The sequence below is a fragment of the Muntiacus reevesi genome, chromosome 15 (assembly GCF_963930625.1).
Source record: "Muntiacus reevesi chromosome 15, mMunRee1.1, whole genome shotgun sequence".
NCBI classification, from domain to species: Eukaryota; Metazoa; Chordata; class Mammalia; order Artiodactyla; family Cervidae; genus Muntiacus; species Muntiacus reevesi.
In genome coordinates this window covers 63,696,809-63,720,060 of record NC_089263.1, presented here as the reverse complement: position 1 = coordinate 63,720,060, position 23,252 = coordinate 63,696,809, and the positions used below count along the sequence as shown (strand labels likewise).

At 53.0% G+C, this 23,252-nt stretch overlaps 1 protein-coding gene across 5 annotated transcripts in view; it reads left to right on the top strand.

The window, feature by feature from the left end:
- The window catches only part of CDC42BPB (CDC42 binding protein kinase beta), a 98,593-nt gene that overhangs the window by 36,542 nt on the left and 38,799 nt on the right, over nt 1-23,252 (top strand). For all 5 annotated transcript variants that reach the window (XR_010659192.1, XR_010659191.1, XM_065906852.1 and 2 more), the window contains exons 2-6: nt 3,271-3,362; nt 8,813-8,896; nt 11,523-11,618; nt 17,361-17,509; nt 21,995-22,088. Coding sequence is in view for 3 of the 5 variants with exons in the window: in XM_065906852.1 (XP_065762924.1) it covers nt 3,271-3,362; nt 8,813-8,896; nt 11,523-11,618; nt 17,361-17,509; nt 21,995-22,088 (515 nt within the window). In the remaining 2 variants the exon portion in view is untranslated. The remainder of the gene's footprint in view (nt 1-3,270; nt 3,363-8,812; nt 8,897-11,522; nt 11,619-17,360; nt 17,510-21,994; nt 22,089-23,252) is intronic.

The following is a 23,252-nucleotide window of genomic DNA, read 5'->3' as shown; positions in this document are numbered from 1 at the left end:
CCTCCGCCACAAGGGCCTCCCGCTTCCCTCCCTCAGCCCTCGCTGCTGATGGGTCCCTGAGGAGGAGGGGCTTTTGCCTGTTTTATGGAAAATTTAGTCGGAGGAGCAGATGCCTTTTCTAAGATAGCAGGGCTACCAGGTGTCCCACTTAGAACTTGACTCCCCTGAATGGAAGGAAACCAGGACTATCCCTGGTCCCCACAGCTGCGTGGCTGCCTCCTGCCAACACGGGAGGAGTGAGCAGAACTCGGGGACGTTTCCCTGGACCATTTATGTGCTTATAGATCGTCACCACTAGAAAGCAAGACAGACGCTTCACACCAGGTTCTGGAGTTCTATAAACAACAGATGAATGATGGGTTGACTGTTTTAAAAAACCGTTTAGCCAAAAGTAGGGTTGACTATCAGATCTTTTAAGAGTTATAACTTTCTAAGCCCTATTAGCAGAATTACAGGAAAAGTGAAGTTGGTTTTATTAAAAGTAGTAATTGCTATAAAATAAAAATAGCACAATTCAGATGAAAAGAGGCAGCAGAATGGAGGCCTGGTGTTTACAGTTGTTATATCTGACAAAGCCAGAGTAAAGTACTGAAGTGCAGTTGATTAAAAAGGATGAAGCAGATGTCATGAGATCATGGGGTCAGTGAGCAGATGTCATGAACGGATAGTTAACATCCCAGGGCATACAAACGGATATGGGAGAACATTACCTCACCAGGCATCAAAGAATCTTTTAATTTCAAAGAAAGACGAGGCATCAGTGTGGGGTGGAAGGCAGGTTAGGAACCAGATAAAATGTTAGCACCCAGAGGAGAGTCCTGGAATTTCATCCTAAAAATTAACTTAAAATAGTTAAAAAAAAACAAAACAAAAAAACAAGAAAGATCTGTGTGCATGAAAAGTTTATTGCAAATTTATTCATCATAAGGAAATAATTTTAAAGAATTAATCTCTGCATTAGGTAGACACACAATTTTAAGTTGTGGGTGTGTCAACTTACTGAAATATTATTCAGCTGTTAAAATAATAGTTGAGTGGTTTAGAAACATGAAAAATGTAAGAAAAGCAAAATATGAAAAAAAGCTATACGAATATTTGCTGTGTCTACCATCAAGGGCTGGAAAGAGAACATGGAAGTTACAAGGATTTGGGGCACAGTTAGGGGTGGAGTTGTCTTTGATGTTCATGAACACCGCTGTTGGACCTGCACGTTTATGATAGCGGCCAGCAGGCTGTGTGAGTCTCCGGGGTTTTTGCAGCAGAGTGCCAGACTGTGTGGAACCCCTGCCAGGAGGAGTGTCTGCGGGGCACACCGCGTGCCAGGCTCGGCTCCTTCCCAGGAGCGCTGCAGCGTCGCCTTCCTAGGCTTGCTCTCCTGCTGGGGGAGTAGGGCACGTCAGCTTTGTCGGGAGTGTGTTCTTCACAGTAAAATGAAGGTACCATTTGGTTCCCCCAGAAGATTCCAAGAGAGGTGATGGTCTTCAGTGGCTGTTGAAGTCTGTATTTCCATGAGGATTCCTGGGAATGGATATTTTGGGTGATGTTTGAAATACATCACGAGGCGCCATAGGTGACCTTTTAGTTCTGGCTCCAGGGTTTTCTTTAGCCTTGCTTTCTGCCCCCTAAATAATTCAGGCCCAGGGGGTTCTGTTCCCTAACCTTAGGGCTGATGCGTGTTTACAGTGGCGACGGTGGTAATTTACTACCAGCAGGAGCCAAGAGCCTTCTGCTGTTCTTTGTTCCTTGGATCAGCGAACCTTGCTTGTCAGACCTTGGTGGACTAAGCAGCTATTTAAGGAGAAAATAATTGAGTTAGATTAAGAATGTGGAGCTCAATTGGAAGTCCAGAAAAGATGAGATTTGCAGGTTTTGGGGGAGATAATGTGGGTGCACATGCATTTATAACAGACAACCCAGAGAGAACCCTCGTATGTTTGCCCACATCCCCTCAGGGGAGTGCTGGCGAAGCTGTCATCATGGAGGACCTGAAAGAGAGCTGTGGAGAACAAGTCCAGATCGGCAGGGACTCGGGGCTATAGGCTTGAGGGTGTGAGGGGTGTGACGGGCCAGGCGAGGGCGGGGCGGACGCTCACGCTGTGTCCTGCATCAGTGGGGCTCCCGGCCCTGGGGCTGCCCTGACAGCTCACCACCAGCTGGGGGCCCTAGAGCAGCAGAGAGTTGCTGTACTCCCACAGCTCTGGGGCCTGAAGTCCCAAGTCAGGAGGTCAGCAGGGCCGTGTTCCTTCTAAAGGCCCTCGGGGAGAGCCTGTCCCCTCTCCTGGTGTCTGGCGGCGGCAGCAGTTGGGGGGCGTCCCTTGCTTGTCGCTGAATCCCTGGGCTCCGGGCCTCCGTCTTCACGTGACTCCCCTCAGTCTCTCTGGTTTAGGTCCTTTGTATGCGGACGCCAGTCATGGTGGGTTTAGGGTCCACCCCGTTCCTGTTTGGGACCTCCTCTTAGCTTTATGACATCTGCAGGGACCCCACTTCCAAGTCAGGTCACATCCACAGGTGTTGGGGAGACACTGTTCAACCCGGTCCACATTCCACAGGAACCTGGCTCGTTTTCTTCTCCCTGAAGCGTGGGTGATCACACAGTGAACCTCAAGAATGGTGTGCGGCCCTCGTGGGGGCGCGGTGCTCCCAGCCCTGCCCCCTGGCACCGCCAGGGGCTCCAGAGACTCAAGGTGGTCACTGGGAGTCGGGAGAGTGCCAGTCCCGCAGGCTAACAGGTGGCACCCAGAGCTCACGGACCTGGCCTGCTGGGCCTCTGCTGTTCCTGCAGGAGAGTCGAGCATCCACAGCTCACTCAATGGGGAGAGCCCCACTGCCCTGAGTTTCCCAGGGGGCCTTTGTGTGACAGTGTTTGTTAGGACACATGTCGAAGTACGTGTCCAGTATGAATGAATGCCCACCTTAATCTGGCGTAAATGCTGACTCTCCAGATGTCCATGACTTCTCAGATGTTGGTGTTTAGTCGCTATGTTGTATCCAACTCTTTTGCAACCCCATGGCATTTCCCAGGCAAGAATACTGGAGTGGGCTGCCACTTCCTTCTGCAGGCATTGAGCCCACTTTTCCTACGTTGGCAGGTGGATTCTTTACCACTGAGTTGCCAAGGAAACCCTTACAGATATTACATGTTTTAAAAAGTATTCATTTAAAAAGTAAACTGCTTCTAAATAAAATATAACTTCTTAGAATGCCCCAATTAATAAAATTTTTATGTTATCAACTTAATAAATTGTTAATTTGACTTCTTTTCATTTGTAGCAAAACCATTTACACAACTGGTGAAGGAAATGCAGCTTCATCGAGAAGACTTTGAGATCATTAAAGTGATTGGAAGAGGTGCTTTTGGTGAGGTAAGGTAGACTTCTTCCGTCCCTCCTCCCTTCCCTCCCTCCCATCCTTCAGTTTTGCCTAGCAACTCTTATCTAGCGTTTCTAGGGACCTGTAAGTTGATTTTGAGATGAGGTAATTATTGGTATCATTTGGAAAGTTCTTGGTGGATAAAATCTGAAAGACAGAATTAAGGAGAAAAAAAAAAAAAAAAGGTGGTGACTGGTGAATTACCCTAAATATTGTCTGAACCAGAATAGTTCTTTCTGACAGAGTAATTTTTTAAAATTATCCATTTGTCAGCTGAAAAAAGTCTTGGCAGTCATTTTAGAAAAAAAAAAAAAAAGAACCATCGTCTCGGCGGTGCTCACTGTTGGTAGCCTGCCCGCCCGTCGGTCCTCGTTGGGCTGTGAGTCCAGGCGTGTGTGTGTGTGTGTGTCGGGGGTGCAGAGGGGAGCAGCCTGTGCACCCAAGGTGGTCCTCGGCCCGAGCCGCTGACCTCCTGTCTCCGCGCCCGGCACCCGCAGCGGGCCAGGATCCGGTGCGCTCGCAGGGGGCCCGTCACCGAACTGCAGTAACGCCGCTCCTCCGGTCTTGCCTCCGCGCTCCTGGGCCGGGAGCCGCGCGTGTTGGTGAGCCAAGCGCTGGGTCACGTCCCAGCTGCGCGTGTGCTCTGCCCGCCGGCGGCCCCGCTGGAAGTGACTCGAGTACGGACTGTGAGCCGGCGTGCGCTTCACGTGGGGCGAGATAGGCGCGGAAGGAGCTGAGCGGGGTGTAATGAGATGGCTCCCCTGCTCTGCAGTTCCTCATGAGTGCTGGGGACTGGCGTTTGTTTTAGAAAGCATCTCAGCGTTTCTGATGTTTCTTGCGCTGCGAGCACGTGCTGACAGCCCTGCTGTAGCTGCAGGGCTTCGGTAGAATGCACAGAAAGAGGGTGCTTCCGGGAAAACGCTTCGGAATACCCGAGTGAGAGAGCCTGGCCTGCTAGCGCGAATGTGGGTGGCTGTGTGTCCTGCTCTTGTTTCTTCCTTGGAAACCCCCGGCCTCTGATCAGACCCCAGCCCCACACTCTGTGGGGGGCCTGTCATCCTCATACCTTCCTCTCCACCCCCACACCCCCCAGCCCTGAGAGCGGATCTCTCCAGGCGGCAGGTGGAGGGGGCTGCCTGCCCCTGGGGGCAGCTCTGACCCGGGGCGACCCTGGATAGGCTGTGGGCTGGGCCAGGACAGGGGGTTGTTGGCTGTTGCTTTCAGATACTGAGGTGTACCTCCCCGTGAGATGCAAAGATCTGGGCGAACGGTTCCAGTTATGACAGGCGTCTGCTCCTCTGCAACCAGCTCCCCAGTCAGTACGGAGCATCCTATTCCTGGGGAAGTCCTTCCCCTTTCTCCCCAGATCCCCCACCTCCCCGGAGCCCTGCCCTCCCCCAGCAGGGAGCTCCTCGGAAAAACAGCGGCTCTCTCTAAACACTAAAACCCAGCTCCGTTCAGTATATCCTCCCACCGACCGTCTCCCCTGCACCAGGAGCGGGCGGTCTGCTGGGCCCAGCGCTGGCCGCACAGAGCTCCTCGCCGACAGCAAGCCCTTCAGGGTGTCGGGGTGGAGGGCAGGTGGAGGCCCCAGGGCAGGACAGGGATGGCTTTTGGGAGGAAAAAACGAAAGCTCAGGAGAGGGCATGGTTGTGCCAGAATAGTAGACAGTTATTTTTAGTGCTCTTCTTTGCCAAAGAACTTAATGCAAAAATCAGTTTCTGATTTTCAAAGAGGATAACACTGATCACCTTTCAGTTCCTCCCAGATCAAGAAAGACGCATCCTTGGAGTCCAGCCTTTGCTCCCTCTCCGGGTTTAGCAGCTTCTCTGTATGAGGCACACAGTCAGCCCACCCTGGGCCCTGTGGCCTGGGCCCCCACACCAGCTCTCCTCACGCAGCTCGTCTGACCAGGTGTCCTGTGTCCATCGGGCTCACCTGCACATGAGCGCCGCCCTCGCCAGTGCAGCCGGAGTTCTGGGCTCTGTGACTCCCATTCCCACCACCGCCTGTTGCTCCCTGGGGTGGTCTTGTCATCACGTGCCTGAAATGTGACCCCGTTTCAGTTTCTCTGTCTCCAAAGCACCAAGCGGATTGTGGAAATGAGGATGCTCTAATCATTGCTGTTTCCTGAGTGTTCTTCACACGTGGTTCTAATTGAATGATTGTTTTCTCGTGACACGCCAGGGATGGGGAGAGTCTGTGTGCAGGTCTGCCCTGTGTGTGCAACTGTCCACAGACAGGTGTGTGTGCACCTGTGCCTCTGACACCATGGTGGCACCATTCAAGAGCCCTGCCTATAGGAAGAACTCGCAGTCTGCCTGGAGTGGAGTATGACCCTCTTATCTCAGAATTGTAGCAGAGCTCAGCGAAATTTCTAGGTTATTATTCAGCCAGGGCTTGGAATCTCAGGGTGTTGGCTTGTTCCTGAGCTTTGAACACGTCTCTGTCCTCCCCTCAGTGTGGAGAAGCGGCCCGGGAGGTTCCTCCAACCCTGTACTGCAGTGGGGGCTCACTCCCCAGCTTCCAAGTTGCGGTGCCAAGGGCCGTGGCTTTGGATGTGACGGCAGGTCCTGACCGTGTGCCGGCCACCACAGGCCTCACGTGGTTTCACAGACACGGAGTAGATGTGAGACTGAGGCGCAGAGCGGGGGGCCTGGCCCCAGGGTGGGCTGTGGGGGGCAGCACTGACCCCTGCCTGACCCAAAGCCTGTGTGTCCAGCCACCCTGCCCTGCTGTCCCTTGTTCCTAGGATGACTTAAAGAAACAAAGCTTTGAAAGCTTTGTTTAGAAACAGGTTCAAATTAACAGAACAGCTGTGTGTATAGAACGGTTCAGAGACCAGTCCAGCCCTTTACTCAGATGCCCTTTTGTTGACGTTTTATCTCATTTTCTTGGTCATACTATAACTGTGCTGCTTTTGCTTTAGCTCCCTCCGCCCTCCTTCTCTGCCTGTGTGTGTGTGTTAACAGAACCGTTGTGCGTGTTATCTGAAAATGGTCTGTGCCCTGGCAGGGCTCCTCTGCAGAGCCACGCTCTCTTGTGATCTGCGTCTCATTCCCGCAAGGTCTGGATCGTCACTGACGCGTCTCATTTTCAGAATCTCATTCTTTCCCTCAAAGGTTAGCAGCTCTACCCAGCTTGTCAGGTTAGACCATTTCTGTACTAAGTACTATGTAGTTTTTGGGGTTTTTCTTCCACTTGATATCTCACCCACCCAGATTATATAATTATATAATTCCCAGGAAGAAATAGACACTCCCCACTTGATGACAGAGTGTGTGCCCAGAGTTCCTGTTCTTAGACATGTTGGAGAGCCCACTAAACATTCATTTGTTGTTGTTATTTGTTATTCTTAGTTTATTCCGAGTTGTAGCGAGTTTGGTCAGTGGTTTCTAAACTTTTCGGCAGCGGACAGACAGCAGCTTAGGTGTGGTGTGAGGGGAGCAGCTCTTGGGGTGGCAGTGACGGGGTGAAGGGGGTGAGGGCCAGAGGGTGGTCATGGGCACTTGTGCGGAGGGGGCCCTGGCTGGGCGCCCAGCAGTGCAGGGCACGCACCTCCGACCCTCTGCAGGCTCTGGGAGGATTATATCTGATTTGTGACCATCTTTGCAAGACAGTCCTTCCCAGCGCACGCCTGAGGGCGTGAGGCTCTGCCCTTCTTAGTTGTGTTGTTTAACCCCTCTGCACCTCAGGTGGCACACCTGTGAAGATATTAGAAATAGCCCCCATCTAGGACTGTGGAGAGGGTTAGCTGAGAGAGAGTGGGTCCACTGCTTGGCACAGCTCTGGGCACAGGCGGTGTTCTGTGCGTGTCAGCTCCTGTGGCCACTGCAAGGATGTTGCTGTGTGGTGTTGATTAGAAAGCAGGGGAATAAGTGGTTCACTTTCGGAACTCTGTCCCATCCCTGTGTGTGGCAGCCCCTGGCAGCAGAGCCCAGGTGCAGGGGTCAGTATCACTGCTTATGGTTTTGTGATGGGGACTTAGGGCAGTGAGTGAGTGATTTATTTATATAGAATAGGATGTGCCATACGATGGTGCAGACATCACATCTCCTGTGCCTCAGTGGAAGAATTCATCTAAGGGGACCAGAAGTCCAAGAGGACTTCCTGGACGAAGTGGCATTTGAGTTGTCCCTTAAAGAATATGGCTGACAGCCAGCATGTTGAAGGCTAATAACTATGTGCCTAAACCATCCTGAGTCATGTTGAACGTGTCGAGTCTTGATTCACACAGCAGTCTTAGGCTAGTCCTGCTGTTGTCCATTTCCTAGTTGTAGAAACTGAGGCACAAAGAAGTGAATCTGCCCAGGTTACACTTTGGAGCCCCCTGTAGGGAAAGAGCAAATTAGCCAAGACGGTGGTGGTCAGGCTCTCTTGTCCCACAGCCTGTCACCCTGCGTTTATAAATACATGGTTACGTAACAGCTGAGATCGCATACAGCACCACACATGCGTGTCACGACGCACCCCATGGGCCACTTCTGTTCTGTAAACATATATAAGCTCCACCTGAAAAGCCCTTGCAGCTACGCTGTGGTCTGTGGTGGGGCTGCTGCGCCAGCCCAGAGAGAAGAACATGTCTGTGGTTCCTACGGCTCCTCGAGTTTTTTTCCAGTTTCCCCACTTGCGCCTTGTCCACACTGGGTTCAGCGAACAGTGAGATACAGCAAGACATCCCCTACCCCAGTTACTCACCGCTGTCATGAATAAAAAATCCCGGAGGCGAGTCCTGGTGCATGCAGGGCTGGCTGTGGGACTGAGAGATGGAGGTGGGTGGGTGTGCGGGGAGATGAAGCTCCAGAATGCCGGAGGGGAGCTTGGGAGCCTCTGACAGAATGCAAAGCCATCGCTATGCAAATGCCCAGACCCCAGAGAGGCCAGCAGACCGCGTGCTTTGGTGCTTCAGCTCCAAAGTGATGGGGGCCAAGCCAGCGACCGAGGTCATCCAGGCCGCATGTGGCTAGAACCGACTTCTTTTTTAATCAGTTCATTTTTATTTTTGTTTACACTGGGTCTTTGTTGCTGCTCGGGCTTTCTCTAGCTGCGAGAGAGCAAGCGGCTGCTCTAGGTTGTGGTGCTCAGACTTCTCCCTGCGGTGGCCTCCCCTGTTTCCGAGTGCGGGGCAGGGGCTCGGGGGTTATCAGGCGCAGGCTTTAGTTGCCCCGAGGCACGTGCAGCCTTCCCAGACCAGGGATTGAACCTGTGTCCCCAGCATTGGCAGGTGGATTCTTAGCCATTGTGTCACTAGGGAAGTCCTAAAGTCAAATTTTGATGCTTAAAAGGGCAAATCTTTACTTATATAGAAAACTTTACTTTGCTTAACAGCTCATTTTCCAGGGTTTCCAGGCAGCTGAATTTTCACAGTAATTAATGAAACGTGCTGCTGACCTTTTTGTGCTCCGTTAACTAAATTTTTGTTGAACTCTCATTTGTATGACAGGTTGCTGTTGTCAAAATGAAGAACACTGAACGAATATACGCCATGAAAATCCTCAACAAGTGGGAGATGCTGAAAAGAGCAGAGGTTAGTGTGACGCCTTGAATAAATCGGTAAACAGGCGGTTTCTCTGTCAGGAGAGGTCTGATGAAGCCCAGCAGGTGAGAGCTGCAGTCCTCACACGTCTGGGCCTTCCTTCCTTCTGTCCGTCCTTCCCTCCTTCTGTCCGTCCTTCCCTCCTTCTGTCCGTCCTTCCTTCCCTCTGTCCGTCCTTCCTTCCTTCTGTCCGTCCTTCCCTCCTTGATGAGAGTCGCTGCTTTCTGTGGTCAGGACCTCAGCCCCTCCCACCCACCCCTCCCCGTGTCAGCTACTGACCAGCTGCCTCTCTCTTGAGCGCCCCCTCAGGTACGTCTGCGGGGGCAGCCACCAGTGGTTGGGACTCCTGAGCTTCTACTGCCCGGGGCGTGGGTTCAGTCCCTGTCCGGGAGCTGAGATGCCACGTGCCTGGTGCAGCCAGGAAAAAACCCTCGGGCATCTTGTCTCAGTTCTGCTCCTCCAGCAAAGGGATTCTTGAATCTGGGAATGTTTTGCCCTCCCTCCTCTAGGGAAGGGAAGGTTAGAAATAAAAGTAGGTGACCACTGCACGGCAGCCTGTTTCTCTCTTCCTCATCCACTTGGGTGGCGGCTGTTTCGTGCCCCTGGCCTCACTCTCCCTGCCCCCCACACCCCAGAGGGCTCAGGCTCCCCTGGCACTCAGCAGACCTGCTTCCTCTGCACCCAGGCCGCGGCTGCCCTTTGTCTGCCCCGGGCACTCCCCTCCAGAACCACCACCTCCTCCTCTGCAAATTCCTTCTCATCCCGTCACTCTGAGCCCTCCTGGTCACTCCAGGTGGCCCCTTCGCCCTTTCCCTGGAGGTTTACCTGCCGACGCCAGTGGCCACGCTGTGTGGACAGTGCCACGCGGCTCTCCTGAGCGCAGGCTGTCTCTCCCGCCTCACCCTGCTGGCGTCAGGTCTGTCCTCCTAAACCACGTGTGGCTTCTCCCCTCCGCTGCCCACACTCGTGTCCTCTGTCCGGCCGCAACACCCATCACACGGTCTTACACATGTCATTGCTCAGACGTGCGCTGGTTGATCGAGTTGTCACTGATGTTGTGGTCACCCGGACTTGAAATGCAGGCGTCCCATGACTCGGCCTTCTCTGCCTCCTTCCCGGCCCCGCCCTGTCCACTCCGTGTCCCCCCTGGCCCTGCCCCGTCCACTCCACGTCCCCCCGGCCCCGACCCTGCCCCGTCCACTCCACGTCCCCCCCCTCCCCAGCCCCACCCCGTCCACTCCGCATCTCACCCTCCCCAGCCCCCCCCCGTCCACTCCGCGTCCCCCCTGGCCCTGCCCCGTCCACTCCGCGTCCCCCCCCTCCCCAGCCCCCCCCGTCCACTCCGCGTCCCCCCCTCCCCCGCCCCCCCCCGTCCACTCCACATCTCACCCTCCCCAGCCCCCCCGTCCACTCCACGTCCCCCCCCTCCCCAGCCCCACCCCGTCCACTCCGCATCTCACCCTCCCCAGCCCCCCCCCCCGTCCACTCCGCGTCCCCCCTGGCCCTGCCCCGTCCACTCCGCGTCCCCCCCCTCCCCAGCCCCCCCCCCGTCCACTCCACGTCCCCCCCCTCCCCAGCCCCCCCCGTCCACTCCACGTCCCCCCCCTCCCCAGCCCCCCCCGTCCACTCCACGTCCCCCCCTGCCCCAACCCTGCCCCGTCCACTCCGCGTCTCCCCCTCCCCAGCCCCCCCGTCCACTCCGCGTCCCCCCCTCCCCCGCCACTCCGAGTCCACCCCGCCCCACCCACTCCGCATCCCCCCTCCGTCTTCACCCATCACCGACGGCCCCAGCAGCCCTCCTTCCTGTGATTACTGGCAGGTTGGCAAACACAGGAAAATCATTGGAGCAGTTCTCGGAGGGAAAAGCTACTGTTACGTGAAAGTTATGGGACCGAATAAAGTGCTTGGGGAAAGAAATACTAGTAGCAAATTCTATTGAAGTTTAAATTTTTACAGAAGTGATTGATTTATAAAAGATGCTACCTGGGCCATATGTAATGTAACTTGTTATGTTAATCTTGAGTGAAATGTGCATATAGCATAAACGTTAAAAATTGTAAAAGCTTTAGGGGGAGATGACTCTCACCTTATCACACTAGTCATGGTGCGTGAGCACATTTAAAGAGTTGAATATTGCTTTTTAAATTTAAACCTGGTTACACAGAACCTGTGATTGGCATACTGTGCACCAAGTCCAAGTGTGAGCTGGGCTGAACCTCACATGTTGGCCCTGGAAGGGGCGTATGGAGGGGTGGGTGCAAGTCCCCTGCGGGGAGGTGATTTCTCAGCAGCCCCGACACTCTCGGGGTGGGGCCGCAGGGGCAGGAGAGAGCAGAGATCCCGCTGCTGCTGTGGGCGCCCAGGAGTAGGTGGGAGCCCTCATGGGGAGATGCCACGCGCCTGATCCCTGCGTCCTGGAGGGCAGGGGCCGTGGCCTCAGAGCCTCTGTCCACTCAGATCCTGCGTCCACTCAGAGCCTGTGTCCGCTCAGAGCCTCCATCCACTGCAGGGCTGGAGGGCAGGGGCCGTAGCCTCGGAGCCTGCGTCCGCTTGGGGCTGCGCCCTGCAGGCGTTTTCCCAGTGGACACAGCCTGGCTTTCTCCCCACTTCTTCACAGACGGCCTGTTTCCGGGAGGAGCGCGACGTGCTGGTGAACGGGGACTGTCAGTGGATCACCACGCTGCACTACGCCTTCCAGGATGAGAACTACCTGGTAGGTGTGGGCCCCGCGGACCCTGTCCCGTGGCGTCTCACCCGGGGTTCTGGCTCCTGTGTGCCGCCGCGGAAAACGAGTACGCTCTCTGGGACTGTCATTGCCTAAGTGTGTGTGTGACGGTGAAACCGAGGGTTGGTTTCAGTGTGGTCATCGGGTGAACTTTTTCTCTCTGATCATTAGATAACGTGCTTATTTTTCTCACTTGGTTTTTTTTGAAATGGGGGTTTTCTATCTTGAATTATATGTAAGAATACGAAACTCTGTGGAAATTCAGAACGTTGGAGCCTTGGACCGAGTGGTTTTTTCTGTTGCATTTCCTTACAGTCACGTCGGGCGGCAGGTGCTGTTTGCAGCCCTCCCCACTGGGGCTGTTGGTGTAGGCTGGGGCATGACTCTTGGTCCCCCTGTTCTTGTCATCTGTTCTGACTGGAGCTGGGGCTCACTTCAGTGTCAGCTCATCACTTTGTGACTCGCGCGTGTGGGTAGGATGAGCTTGGACATGTAAGAGAACAGGTGCAGAAGACACAGGGATGGCTGACAAACACATGAGAAGATGCTCAACGTCACTCGTCATCAGAGAAATGCAAATCAAAACCACAGTGAGGTACCATCTCACACCAGTTAGAACAACTGCTATCGAAAAGTCTACAGACCGTAAATGCTGGAGAGGGTGTGGAGAAGAGGGAACCTCTTACACCCTTTGTGGGAATGCAAACTAGTATAGCCACTATGGAGAGCAGTGTGGAGATTCCTTAAAAAACTGGAAATAGAACTGCCATACGACCCAGCAATCCCACTGCTGGGCATACACACCGAGGAAACCAGAATTGAAAGAGACACGTGCACCCCAGTGTTCATCACAGCACTGTTTACAATAGCCAGGACATGGAGGCAACCTAGATGTCCCTCAGCAGACGAGTGGATAAGAAAGCTGGGGTACATATACACCATGGAATGTTACTCAGCTATTAGAAAGAACACGTTTGAATCAGTTCTGATGAGGTGAATGAAACTTTTATATAGAGTCAAGTAAGTCAGAAAGAAAAACACCAATACAGTATATTAATGCATGCATATGGAATTTAGAAAGCTGGTAAAGACAATCCTATATGTGAGATACCAAAAGAGACGCAGATAAAAAGAACAGACTTTTGGACTCTGGAGGAGGCGAGGGTGGGCTGATTTGAGAGAATGGCGTTGAAGCATGTATGTTACCATATGTGAAACAGACGACCAGTCCAGGTTCGATGCCTGAGACAGGGCGCTCAGGGCTGGTGCACTGGGACCACCCGGAGGGATGGGCTGGGGAGGGAGGTGGGAGGGGCTCCAGGATGGTGGGGACACATGTACACCTGTGGCTGATTCATGTCAGTGTTTGCCAAAAACCACCACAACATTGTAAAGTAACTAGCCTCCAATTACAATAAATTAATTTTAAAAAATGAACAGGTACAGGGTAACCAGTTTGGAGTGAAAGGTAAATCAGACCTTTGGCTCGGGCCCCGAGTGACTCATGACGGCTTTGTCAGGACTTTTAACTCTGAGAAGGACTTTCCAGCTTTGCCTGAACCTGGGAAACCCGTCTCAGCCCAGCTCTTCCGCCTGGGGAGCAGCCGGCACATTTCCCCAGCAGTGGCCGCCCGGGGCTTGCAGGTCAGGGCCTCGGGTGACATGTGAGTTCACTCTCAGTAGTGGACTCCCTGTGCTTCTAGGAAGTGGGATCATGTAGAATATTTTTTGTTTATCTTAAAATAATCTCTTTCAGACCCCAGAGAAATCCCTTAGATTCAGTAGGCCAGGAGTAGGTAACATGGTATGTTAGACTCTTTATTTAGAATTGAAAACATACATGTTTGTTTTGAGGGGGGACAGCTGGGGTTTATTGGACACAGCCTGTGGGTTATCAGTCAGTCTTCCCGGTGGCCAGGCGAGTCAGGCATCCGTGGTTTTTCACCATTGTATGAACAGTTTCTGGGGCAAGGGGAGAGGATGTCACTCATCCCAGGTTACCACACAGATCCAGGGTCGGTGCTGGGACCTGGTCCCTACCCTCTGGCAGGAGGGGGGCCTGGGGCCATCTGTCCATCAGCCCCTGCTTCCAGATGAGTGTCGCTACTTCGAGTGGACTGTCTCCAGTTCACTTCCTATTTTGTTAAGAACTGAATGAAGTCTCTAAGGAGTACTAGGAAGAAGGAAAACCACGCGTTTTTTTTTTTCCACTGATACTTTTCCTGCAACCAGCACAGCGTATTGCCGGCTTATTCTGAGTCACGATGGCCAGTTAGGGATTCCGGGGGAGTGTAGGGGCCTGCCCCTTCTGAGGTGCAGGGAGGGCTGCGAGACGAGCCAGGCGGGGCCCGGTGCTGCCTGCTGGGAACCCAGGGCTGCTGGCCGGGCTTGGCTCCCGCCTCCACCACCCAGCGTCGCTCTTTACGAGCAGTTATTGCCTTGTGGGGAGGATGTGAGGAGGAACGAGGCGGGAAGCGGGCGGCCTGAGCCCCGCTGGGCACGAGGGGTCTCGTGATGGGGAGGCCACCTGCAGAGCCCGTCCGCGTCACAGCTTCTGCTGTGGGCATCTAAACTGGGCGTTTCCTAGAAATTAAAGCTGTTTCATCAGTCTGAAAGGGCGTTGCCTTGTTGACTGGAGTGAGGATCCTATGTGACGTGACAGGCGAAATAGCCGGTCGCTTTCTCTGGTTCCAGAAATGAGTTTCTAGTTGCCTGCCTATAAGCCCTTGCAGGTTCCTTTTCCTGTAAACTTGTTTTCCAGGAGCCCACCGGTCATTTCTAGCGCTGACTTTCTCTTCAGATTTCTAGGTGGACAGGGAAACAGTGGAGGCTTGGCTAGCCATGGCACTGCCTGCCCCCACTGGTACCTCTAGGGACCGAAGGTCTTGGCCGCTCATTCCCTGGCTCTGCCTCACCCCGCGTGTCCAGCCGCAGGTGCTGTGGTCTTTTCCCAGGTTACCCGCCCTCTGTCGGGTGGTCTCCCCTTCCACCCTCCCACGCGCCGTCAGCCTCACCTCCTGCCCAGCCCACTCTGGTCCTGCTCTCCTCCCGCCGGTCCGTTCACACGGGGCAGGCAGGGGAAGCTGCGATCTGTGTTGCTCGGAGTGGGGCCCGGCCTCCCCCCTGCACACGCCTCACTCGCTGGCTCCTTTCTCTCAGACCCTTTGTCTGGCAGGCAGCCCCTGGCCAGGCCGGCTCCCTCCTGCCCTCAGAGCCCCCTGCCCCCAGGATCCACACAGGGGTCCCTGTGCAGCAAATACCGGTGAGGCCTCCGACACCTGCGGTTGGGTTTCTCCTGGCCCATCGCTCTGAATTCCATGTTCCCCTCCCTCTGTGTGATGCCAGCCCCATGAGGGACCCGTGGCCGAGCAGGTGCCAGCAAGTCTGCTGCTGAGACGGGGAGTGAGCGGACGCTACGCTGGTCTTCTTGTCGCAGCCAGGGTGTTTGTCCCCTCCATGTGCTTCTTCTCCTGAAGAGTTGGTGTCTCCTGCCTGTGCTGGCTTGTGTGTGCCTCTCAACATTATTTGTAAAGTCCGTCTAATTTTGGAGGGAGAGGATTTCTCACAAAAAGTTTCCTCTAGGAAGTTGTCATTCTGGTCTATCTTCTGAAGAAGAGAAGTCTGTTTTTCATAATCAAAGAAGTTTGTTATTTCCACATTTTTAAAAAATGAAGTTGGCGTTTTCTGCCCGTGCCAGTTTGTGGTCCGTTCGAAGAGCACCCAGTGCTGGGCATCCTGTCGCCCCGTCCCCGCGTACTTGCTCCCCTCTCTGCACTGTTCACAGCTCTTAACCGCCCTTGGCCCTGGGGGAGTTGAATCCCCCATGGAGTCCAGAGTCAGGCAAGTCACCAGCAGCAGTTGGTATAATTCCTGCTGGCATCACTCAGATGAGCTGTGACTGCCCCCGAGGTTCCCAGGCAGAGAAAGCAGGTCAGGTGCAGGCGACAGAGCTTCGCTGGCATAGTGACCGCTCAGCTCACCAGGGAGCACAGCCCGTGAACAGGCCGCAGCGTGTACTGAGCCGGCAGAGCCCACGTGGGGCTGGAGCCCGAGGTGCTGTCTCTCACACAATGTGTCCTCCACACACGTGTGGAAGCACCAGCCCCGCATGGAGCAGACCCTTGGGAGACGGAAGCTCAGCTCATGCCCGTGGGCTGGGTATCTGCTCTTACCTCGGCTGCCTTTGCTATAGGGGAAGTTTCCATAAACACTTTTCTTTTCAAAGTTTATATCTCATTAGACTCTCACGTTATCTATGAATCAAAAACGATTTTAATTTCCAGTTCTTTATAACATATGTTATGGGACTTCCTTCTCTTTTATTCTTCAGATATTTTGCAAATATTGTTTACTCTTCTTTAACCCAGTTAAAAAATGGGTGGAAGAACTGATTAGACATTTTTCCAGGGAGGAAATGCAGATGGCCGACAGGTACGTGGAAAGATGCTCTTCATCCCTAGTCATCAGGGCAATGCAAATCAAAACCGCAGGGAGATGTCACCTCACACCTGTCAGAATGGCTGTCATAAAAAAGAACATACGTAACAAGTATTGGCGAGGTTGGGGAGAGAAGGGAGCCCTCATACTCTGTTGGTGGGATATAAACTGGTGCGGCCACTATGGAGGACAGAATGGCAGTTGCTCAAAAACTAAAAATAGAAATACCACGTGACCCAACAGTTCCCCTTCTAGGTATATATCCAGAAAAAAGCAAAACACTGATTTGAGAAGATACACCCACCCCAGTGTTTATAGCATTTTTCTACAGTTGCCAGCATAGCTGTCCATCAGCAGATGAATGGGTGAAGATGTGGTCGTGTGCGTGTGTGTGCTCGCTCACTCTCTCTCTCTCACACACGCACACGCACAATGGAATACTACTCAGCCAGTAGTATCCAGTGAGACACCGTGGATGTGTCTTTATCTCACTGGATAAAGAATAAAATTTTGTCATTTGTAGGAATATAGATGAACTTGGAGGGTATTATGCTAAATGAAATAAGTCACAGAAAGACAAGTACTGTATATGTCCCTTATATGTGGAATCTAAAAAATAGAATATAAACTGGTAAACATAACAAAAAAGAAGCAGTCTTACAGAGAACAAACCAGTGGTTACCATTAGGGAGACTGAAGGAGGAAGGGTAACAGAAGAGTAGGGACTAAGAAAGGAAGTTTTTATGAGATTATATGTATGTAAAAATGTATGTATGAAATTATATGTATGAAGCTTGAAATTTGTGAAGCACTATAGAATAAAAGAACCATTCAATAAAAACAAGGGATTGGGGTAAAACATTTCGAAGAATATGAAAAAAATATTTGTACAAATCAGTAATAATACACTGCTAGTTTGCATAGGAAGATGTAGCGATATCAAGAAATCAGCAGTCCTCTCATCAATTTGTGAATTGAGTGTGGCTTCTATACTGATACCATCCCTATCAGTATGGCATCTATACTGATACAACACAACTTCTGTTGTGCAGGCAGAAGTTTTATTGGCAAGAATAGATACTTACTGCGCTCTGTTCCCTGGCGGATGTGTCACCTCGCACCTAGCAGTATCTCAAGGTCCACATTCCGGGGGCGCGTGCTGGGCAACAGGAGCCTCTCGGGAGCCGTCCCTCTGGACCCTCCAGAGCGGGTCCAGAAGCTCCGCGGCGGGAGCGTGGCCTCTGATCGTTAGGTCTGGTGGTGATGGATGCTGTCTTCTCTGCCCATTTGCAGTACTTGGTCATGGATTACTACGTAGGTGGCGATTTACTGACCCTGCTCAGTAAATTTGAGGACAAACTTCCAGAAGATATGGCAAGATTCTACATTGGTGAAATGGTGTTGGCCATCGATTCCATCCATCAGCTTCATTACGTGCACAGGTAATCACTTTGTTATGTGTTTTATGGAAACCACCATTAACATGTTAAAGCAGTCCTTTCAGAGCCCCAGCGCCAGGCTCTGCGGAGAGTTTAGCAGGGTGGGGTCCTCCCTTTAGCTGCCACGATGTGGGGTGCCTTCCCAGGTCGCAGCTCTGTGGGCTCTGCTGTCAGCTGAGGTCACCTTGTCCTTTGGTGTCTGCCTGCCATTGGCTCGTGCTCTGCCCTGCCCACCCCCCAGAGCTCGTTTCCTGGTCAACCACAGAACATTAGGGGGGTTGAGTTGAGGGGGCTCCCACCACAGCAGCAGAAAGGACTCAAACTAGCGTAACTGCTCCTGCATGGCAGACGGGGGTGGCAGCGTGGAGCAGGCCCCCTCCTGCTCGCCACACGGCCCCCGGCCCCCGCCCCCCGCCTCCAGGACAGCGGCCCTAGTCGTTGCCCAGCCTGCACCTCTGTGTCCGTCTCGTTCTGCTGTTTAAGACAGGGATTCAGTCCTGGGGGGTCGGGGGGGGGGGTTGTTGGTTCTGTTTTACTTCTTTTCATCAAAGTGTTTCATGGCGATAGTTTTAGAAATTCAAATAGGTGTACAGGGCTTATAACAAAACATGAGTGTTCAGTCCTGACACCTGCCACAGGTAACTGTCATCAATTTGTAGTTGTTTCTTCTGGTATTTGCTTTCATATTTCCAGCTAACAGAAATGTATCTCTGTTGTTGCTGCATTTTGTGGGGTGGGGGCGGGGGTCTGACTCTTTCACATAAGTACCTCCCTCTCATCTCTCCTTCCCACCTGGTCACAGTTAATGTGCAGCTCCCCCCTTGGACACCGTGAGTGTGAACTGCACAGGTCGCAGATTTACACCGGCTTCTTTCACTAAGTACTTTCTATGCCTCTGAACCTGTCGGGGATTTTCCTGACCAGATGCAGTTTGTGTTCCTGGGGTAGCGATGGTGCCCAGTGTCAAAGGAACAGCCCTTCAAGTCCTGCCACGAGTGTGACCCTGTTGCCCTGGGAGGGGGCGGCTTGCCGGGGACCTCGCGGTCCTGCCCGGGCGCAGGTCTCCGTGTCACGGGGGGCCCGGGGTGCTGCCCCCACAGCGGGTGCCGCTCTCAGGGCGGTGAGGTTTGGGCCAGAGTCACTGTTGTCTTTCCTGTGTTCTGTAATGCCATCATGCCTGCTGTTATAACCATCACTGTTCTTGTTTCCAACATCAGATTTTATACTCTTCTTGATGGAACTTTGCTTAATTCACTACAGAGAGATTTGTAGTTGTCACAGATCTCCAGGGAAATTAATTTGACTGCCTTTTGAACAGTTTATTCTTTCCTGTTTTTCCCTAAGTAGATAGCTTTCTGCTCATTTTCTTAATTGGTTGTGTAGAAGCTTTGCTCTATGTTTTAACTTTAGGGCATAGTAGGAAAATTAAAATACATAGTTTGACGTTGTTTTTTCCCTTAAAGTCAACGCAATATTCAGACTAAGTGCTTGAATGACCTAGTCTAAAAACAGAAGAGCTCGCAGAGTTCGATAGTACAGGAAGTCAGTCCTACCCCCATCTCAGGGGTGTGCCTGAGTAAGTTAAGGCTGCCTGTGGTGGGGCCAGAAGTGAGTGACCCCCATCAGAACCATGGACACGACGGGCAGGTTCAGACCGTAGCTTTGGGCCCCTTTCCCGTGGGAGGACGTGGGCCACGGCGACTTCTTCAGGCAGTGCCCGCCACACCCCAGCCCGGCTCCTGCAGACAGAGCCACTGCGCCCGGCCTTGGCAGCCGGACCCCTGCGAGGCCCCCTGCAGGAAGCAGCAGGGACCTCCGACCCAGAGCCGAGCTCCCCAGTGGGCGCCGCCCTTCCAGGAGGTCAGCCTCGGAAAGCAGCAGAGCAGAGGCCAAGAGGCCCAGGCTCCCAGGGGTTGCAGCCGGGCAGGGTTTTGTTTTTAATTTTAACGTTTCCATTCAACTCTTTGTTTAAAAAAAAAAGAATTAAAAAAAACACAATTATTTACTTGGCTGCGCCAGGTCTTATTTGCGACACGAGGGATCTAGTTCCCTGATCAGGGATTGACCTCAGGCCCCCTGCATTGGGGGCCCAGAGTCTTAGCCACTCCAGCGAAGTCCCACGGGCAGATTTTTTAAACGTGTTAAATTTATTGGTTGTTTTCTTCTAATGGTTTCATTTTTTATATAAACTCCATTTGGAGTTTATTCTAATATAAAGAATGGATCTGATTTTATCTTTAATTAAAAGGCTGTTCATTTGTCCCAGCACAAACTTAACTTATCTGTGTCTTTGCCCACTGATCTGAGGTAGCGTCTTTATGACGTGCTCAGTTTCTGTATGAGCTTGGTCTGGTCTGGACATTCTGCTCCGTTGTCTTTCTGTCTCTGCTCTGGGACCACGTCATGGAGGCTTGAAACTCCATGGGGCCAAGTCCCCCATCACACCTCTTTCTTTTCAGTGTTTTCCTAGCTATTCTAACATGTTGGTTGTCGCATATCAACTTCAATATCAACTGGTCTGGCTGCAAAAAAAGCAGGACACTTATTTCTTTTTCATTTGATGGGTCCTTCAGTCTGCAGATTCAAGTGTTTTTTTTTACCTCTGGAAAGTTGTCTTGGGCTTCAGCTTCAGATGTGGTGTTTTATTGTTTCGATTCTTCAAGGGCTCTTGTTACGTGTATGTTGTGCGTTCTTTGCCTCTGTCTTCCATTTCAGTCTCCAGGTGCTTTGTCCCTGACCGTTTTGAATTATTTGTCCCATTTTTACCTTTTCAGCTGTTTTCCTCCATTTCTTCAGTGCCTTTCATTAGATTTTTTTTTAAATTTTTTTAAATTTATTTTTGGCTGTGCTGGGCCTTGGTTGCCGCACAGGCTTCTCTCTGGTTGGGGAGCGCGGGCTCCAGGGCGCGGGGCCTCAGGAGCTGCGGCGCACACACAGGCTTCGTTGCTCTGAGGCCCGTGGGCTCTTCCCACGGCAGGGATTGAACCTGTGTCTTCTGCATTGGCAGGCAGATTCTTCACCACTGAGCCACCAGAGTGGCCCTAGATTTTTATTTAAATTGACTCTTCTTTGGCATCTTACACAATAGTTTTCATTTCTGTTAAGACTGTCTTTTTCTTCTGTTCCTCCCCTGGGTTAAATCAAGTCTCTTTTCTCTTTTCCTTATTTTTGTCTAGGTCTGTTCTTTTTTTTGTTTTGCCACACCTCGCCGCATGTAGGATCTTAGTTCCCTGACCAGGGATCAAACCTTTGTCCCCTGCAGTGGAGGCTCAGTCTTACTAGAACACCAGGAAAGTAGTTTTTATTTTTCTGACTCATTGAGGGATTCTTTTGTTTTCTCTTTCATATTCCTGAGTATTTATTTAAGATTTATTTCAGTTTGGAGTGCTTTGCTAGAGGGTTTTTTTTTTTTTTGCTTTGCTTTTTTTGAATTAATCGTCTTTTGCTCGCACGTGTTTGTGAGACCTACCTGTGTTGTTGGGAGTACCGGGGGCTTTCATGTGTTTGCATCAGGGTGTAGCATTCTGTCAGGCATGAGTGGCCTGGCCTCTTCGTCCATTCTGCAGGTGGACTTGAGGTGGTCCAGGCTCAAGCCCCCCTGCAGAATTTGGCCTTGCCACAGCCCCTCTTGGCGGCTGTTTTCGCTCTTCTTGGTGAACACCTTCCTTTTCTTTTGTCATGCTGTCCGGTCACACACACTTAACTCCGCCAGGAAGGAGGATTAGTCCCTTGACGTCCACCGCCCCGCCCCGAACCCCCGCCCGGTGTTGGGCAGCACACACAGCAGGCGGTCGGATGGCGGGTTGAGTGCGGCAGCGTTCACGTCCCTGCTGCGGGGTAACCGGCAGCCTGCCCCGCTCCCAGCTTCCCTGTCGTCGTCTGTAACACGCACTGCGGGGCGGGGCCCGCGCTGCTCAGGGGTGCAGGGTACACGGAGGACACCGACCGTCTTGCCCCAGTTCCTCGCCTGACTCCGTTAGGCGTCACGTCCCCGCTCAGGTGTCTCTTCTTGGGTCACAGCCGCCGGGCCCCCTTCACACCTGTGAACGCAGGGCTGCCTCCTCTGCTGTCCCTCCCGTTTCCTCGCAGCAGCTGCCGCACGGCTGGTGCTCTATGATTGATGCCGAGATCCTGTGTGGCGGGGTCTTGTGTGTTCATGTCCCGACATCCCGGCCGGAGGGAGGCTTCCTGAGCACAGGCGGTGCGGTCCAGCCCCTGCCGTGGCCCTGGGTCGAGAGCAGCGCCCAGCACGGGGGAGTCCTGGGCTGGCGGGTGGGGGCCGGGGGGGGGGGGGGCCGTGGCCGAGTTCCAGCGGTGAATGGGGGTTCACCGCTGCTGCCCGCAGACCAGCCACCGCAGGGGACACTCTCCTGGGTCCTGTCGTGACGTGCTAGTGCTTCCTCTGGTGATTCTCTGCTAGTGAAGGGCTGTGACCTACCTAACGTGTTGCATGGAAGTCGTTAATTTGTGTGTTTATTTTACTAACAGAGACATTAAACCTGACAATGTCCTTTTGGATGTAAATGGTCATATCCGCCTGGCTGACTTTGGATCCTGTTTGAAGATGAATGACGATGGAACTGTAGGTATTTTTGTTGACACCCTTCCATTTGGTCTTGTGGTTTGCTTGCAGTTAGAAGGGGCTTATTTACATTTTCAATTTGAGATACAATTAAGAAACCAAGTTTATTAATGTAAATTAAGAAGATAAGTCCGTTTAGAAAGCAGTTGAAATTTTCTGTTTACAGTTAAAACATCTTGATTACTTTTTGTGTTCTTGGAAGTGATACGTGTTATGCCTTCTGCAGAGGAGGGGTCAGGTGTCCTCAGACCCCCAGGCGGCCCCGGTGGGCCAGCCCCGGGTCCTCCTGAACCGGGAGTCGGTGCCTTCTCGTTTCTGTCTGGGGCAGGACTTCCTGAACGGGGGTCCTCCATACCCCCTCTTCCAAGGGCCAGTGGACGGTCCCACTGCAGAGCGGGAGGACGCCCCTGGAGTGGCTATCAGACCCCAAGGAGGCTGGGCTTGGGCCGGGTCACAGCCCCCTGGCCGGGTGGCCCCATTGAGCCCCCCGCCCCCCGCCTCACTGGCTCCAGCACATGGCTCTGATCGTCAGGGACTCGTCCGCATCCTTCCGGTGGCCCCGGTCGCAGTTTGAGTTTTCGGTGTTTTGGGAGTCTTTTCTTTAAAACCTACGCGCGTCAGAAAGTCTACTGTAACTGCTTCTTCAGAGAGAGCAGCCCCTCGCCCACCCCTTGCTGTGGGTTTTCAAGCCACAGTAAAAGAACGTAAAGCTGGCAGCACTTGGCGGCGTTTTAAAAAGAGCGAGTCGGTTTACTCCCCCTCGCTCCACAAAGCCAGTCCCTTATTTCTAATGTGATGGGTCTGTTGGTGCTGTCCCCAAAGCCAGTCTTCTAACGAGGGAGCACAGGCCTTGGGCCACGCTCACGCGCTGGGCACCTTTCCCAGGGGCTCACCTGCCTTACCTCCCGGTAGCTGTCCCCTGCTGCCCTGTCTGACTCCTGAGGACTCCCTGCTGAGTCCTGCCACCGGCCCTGGGCTGTGACTGGGGAGAGGCTGGCCTTTTGGAGGACAGGCCTTCTCGGCTCCTGTCGCGCCTTGCTGACCCCCAGTCCTGTGGACTCCACGTGCTCTGAGGCCGGTCTCTGACCTCTCAGTCCCCAGGTTGTCTCTGTGATGGCTGCAGCTCCCCACCTAGGGCGTGTCCAGCACGCAGCTGCTCCCTGG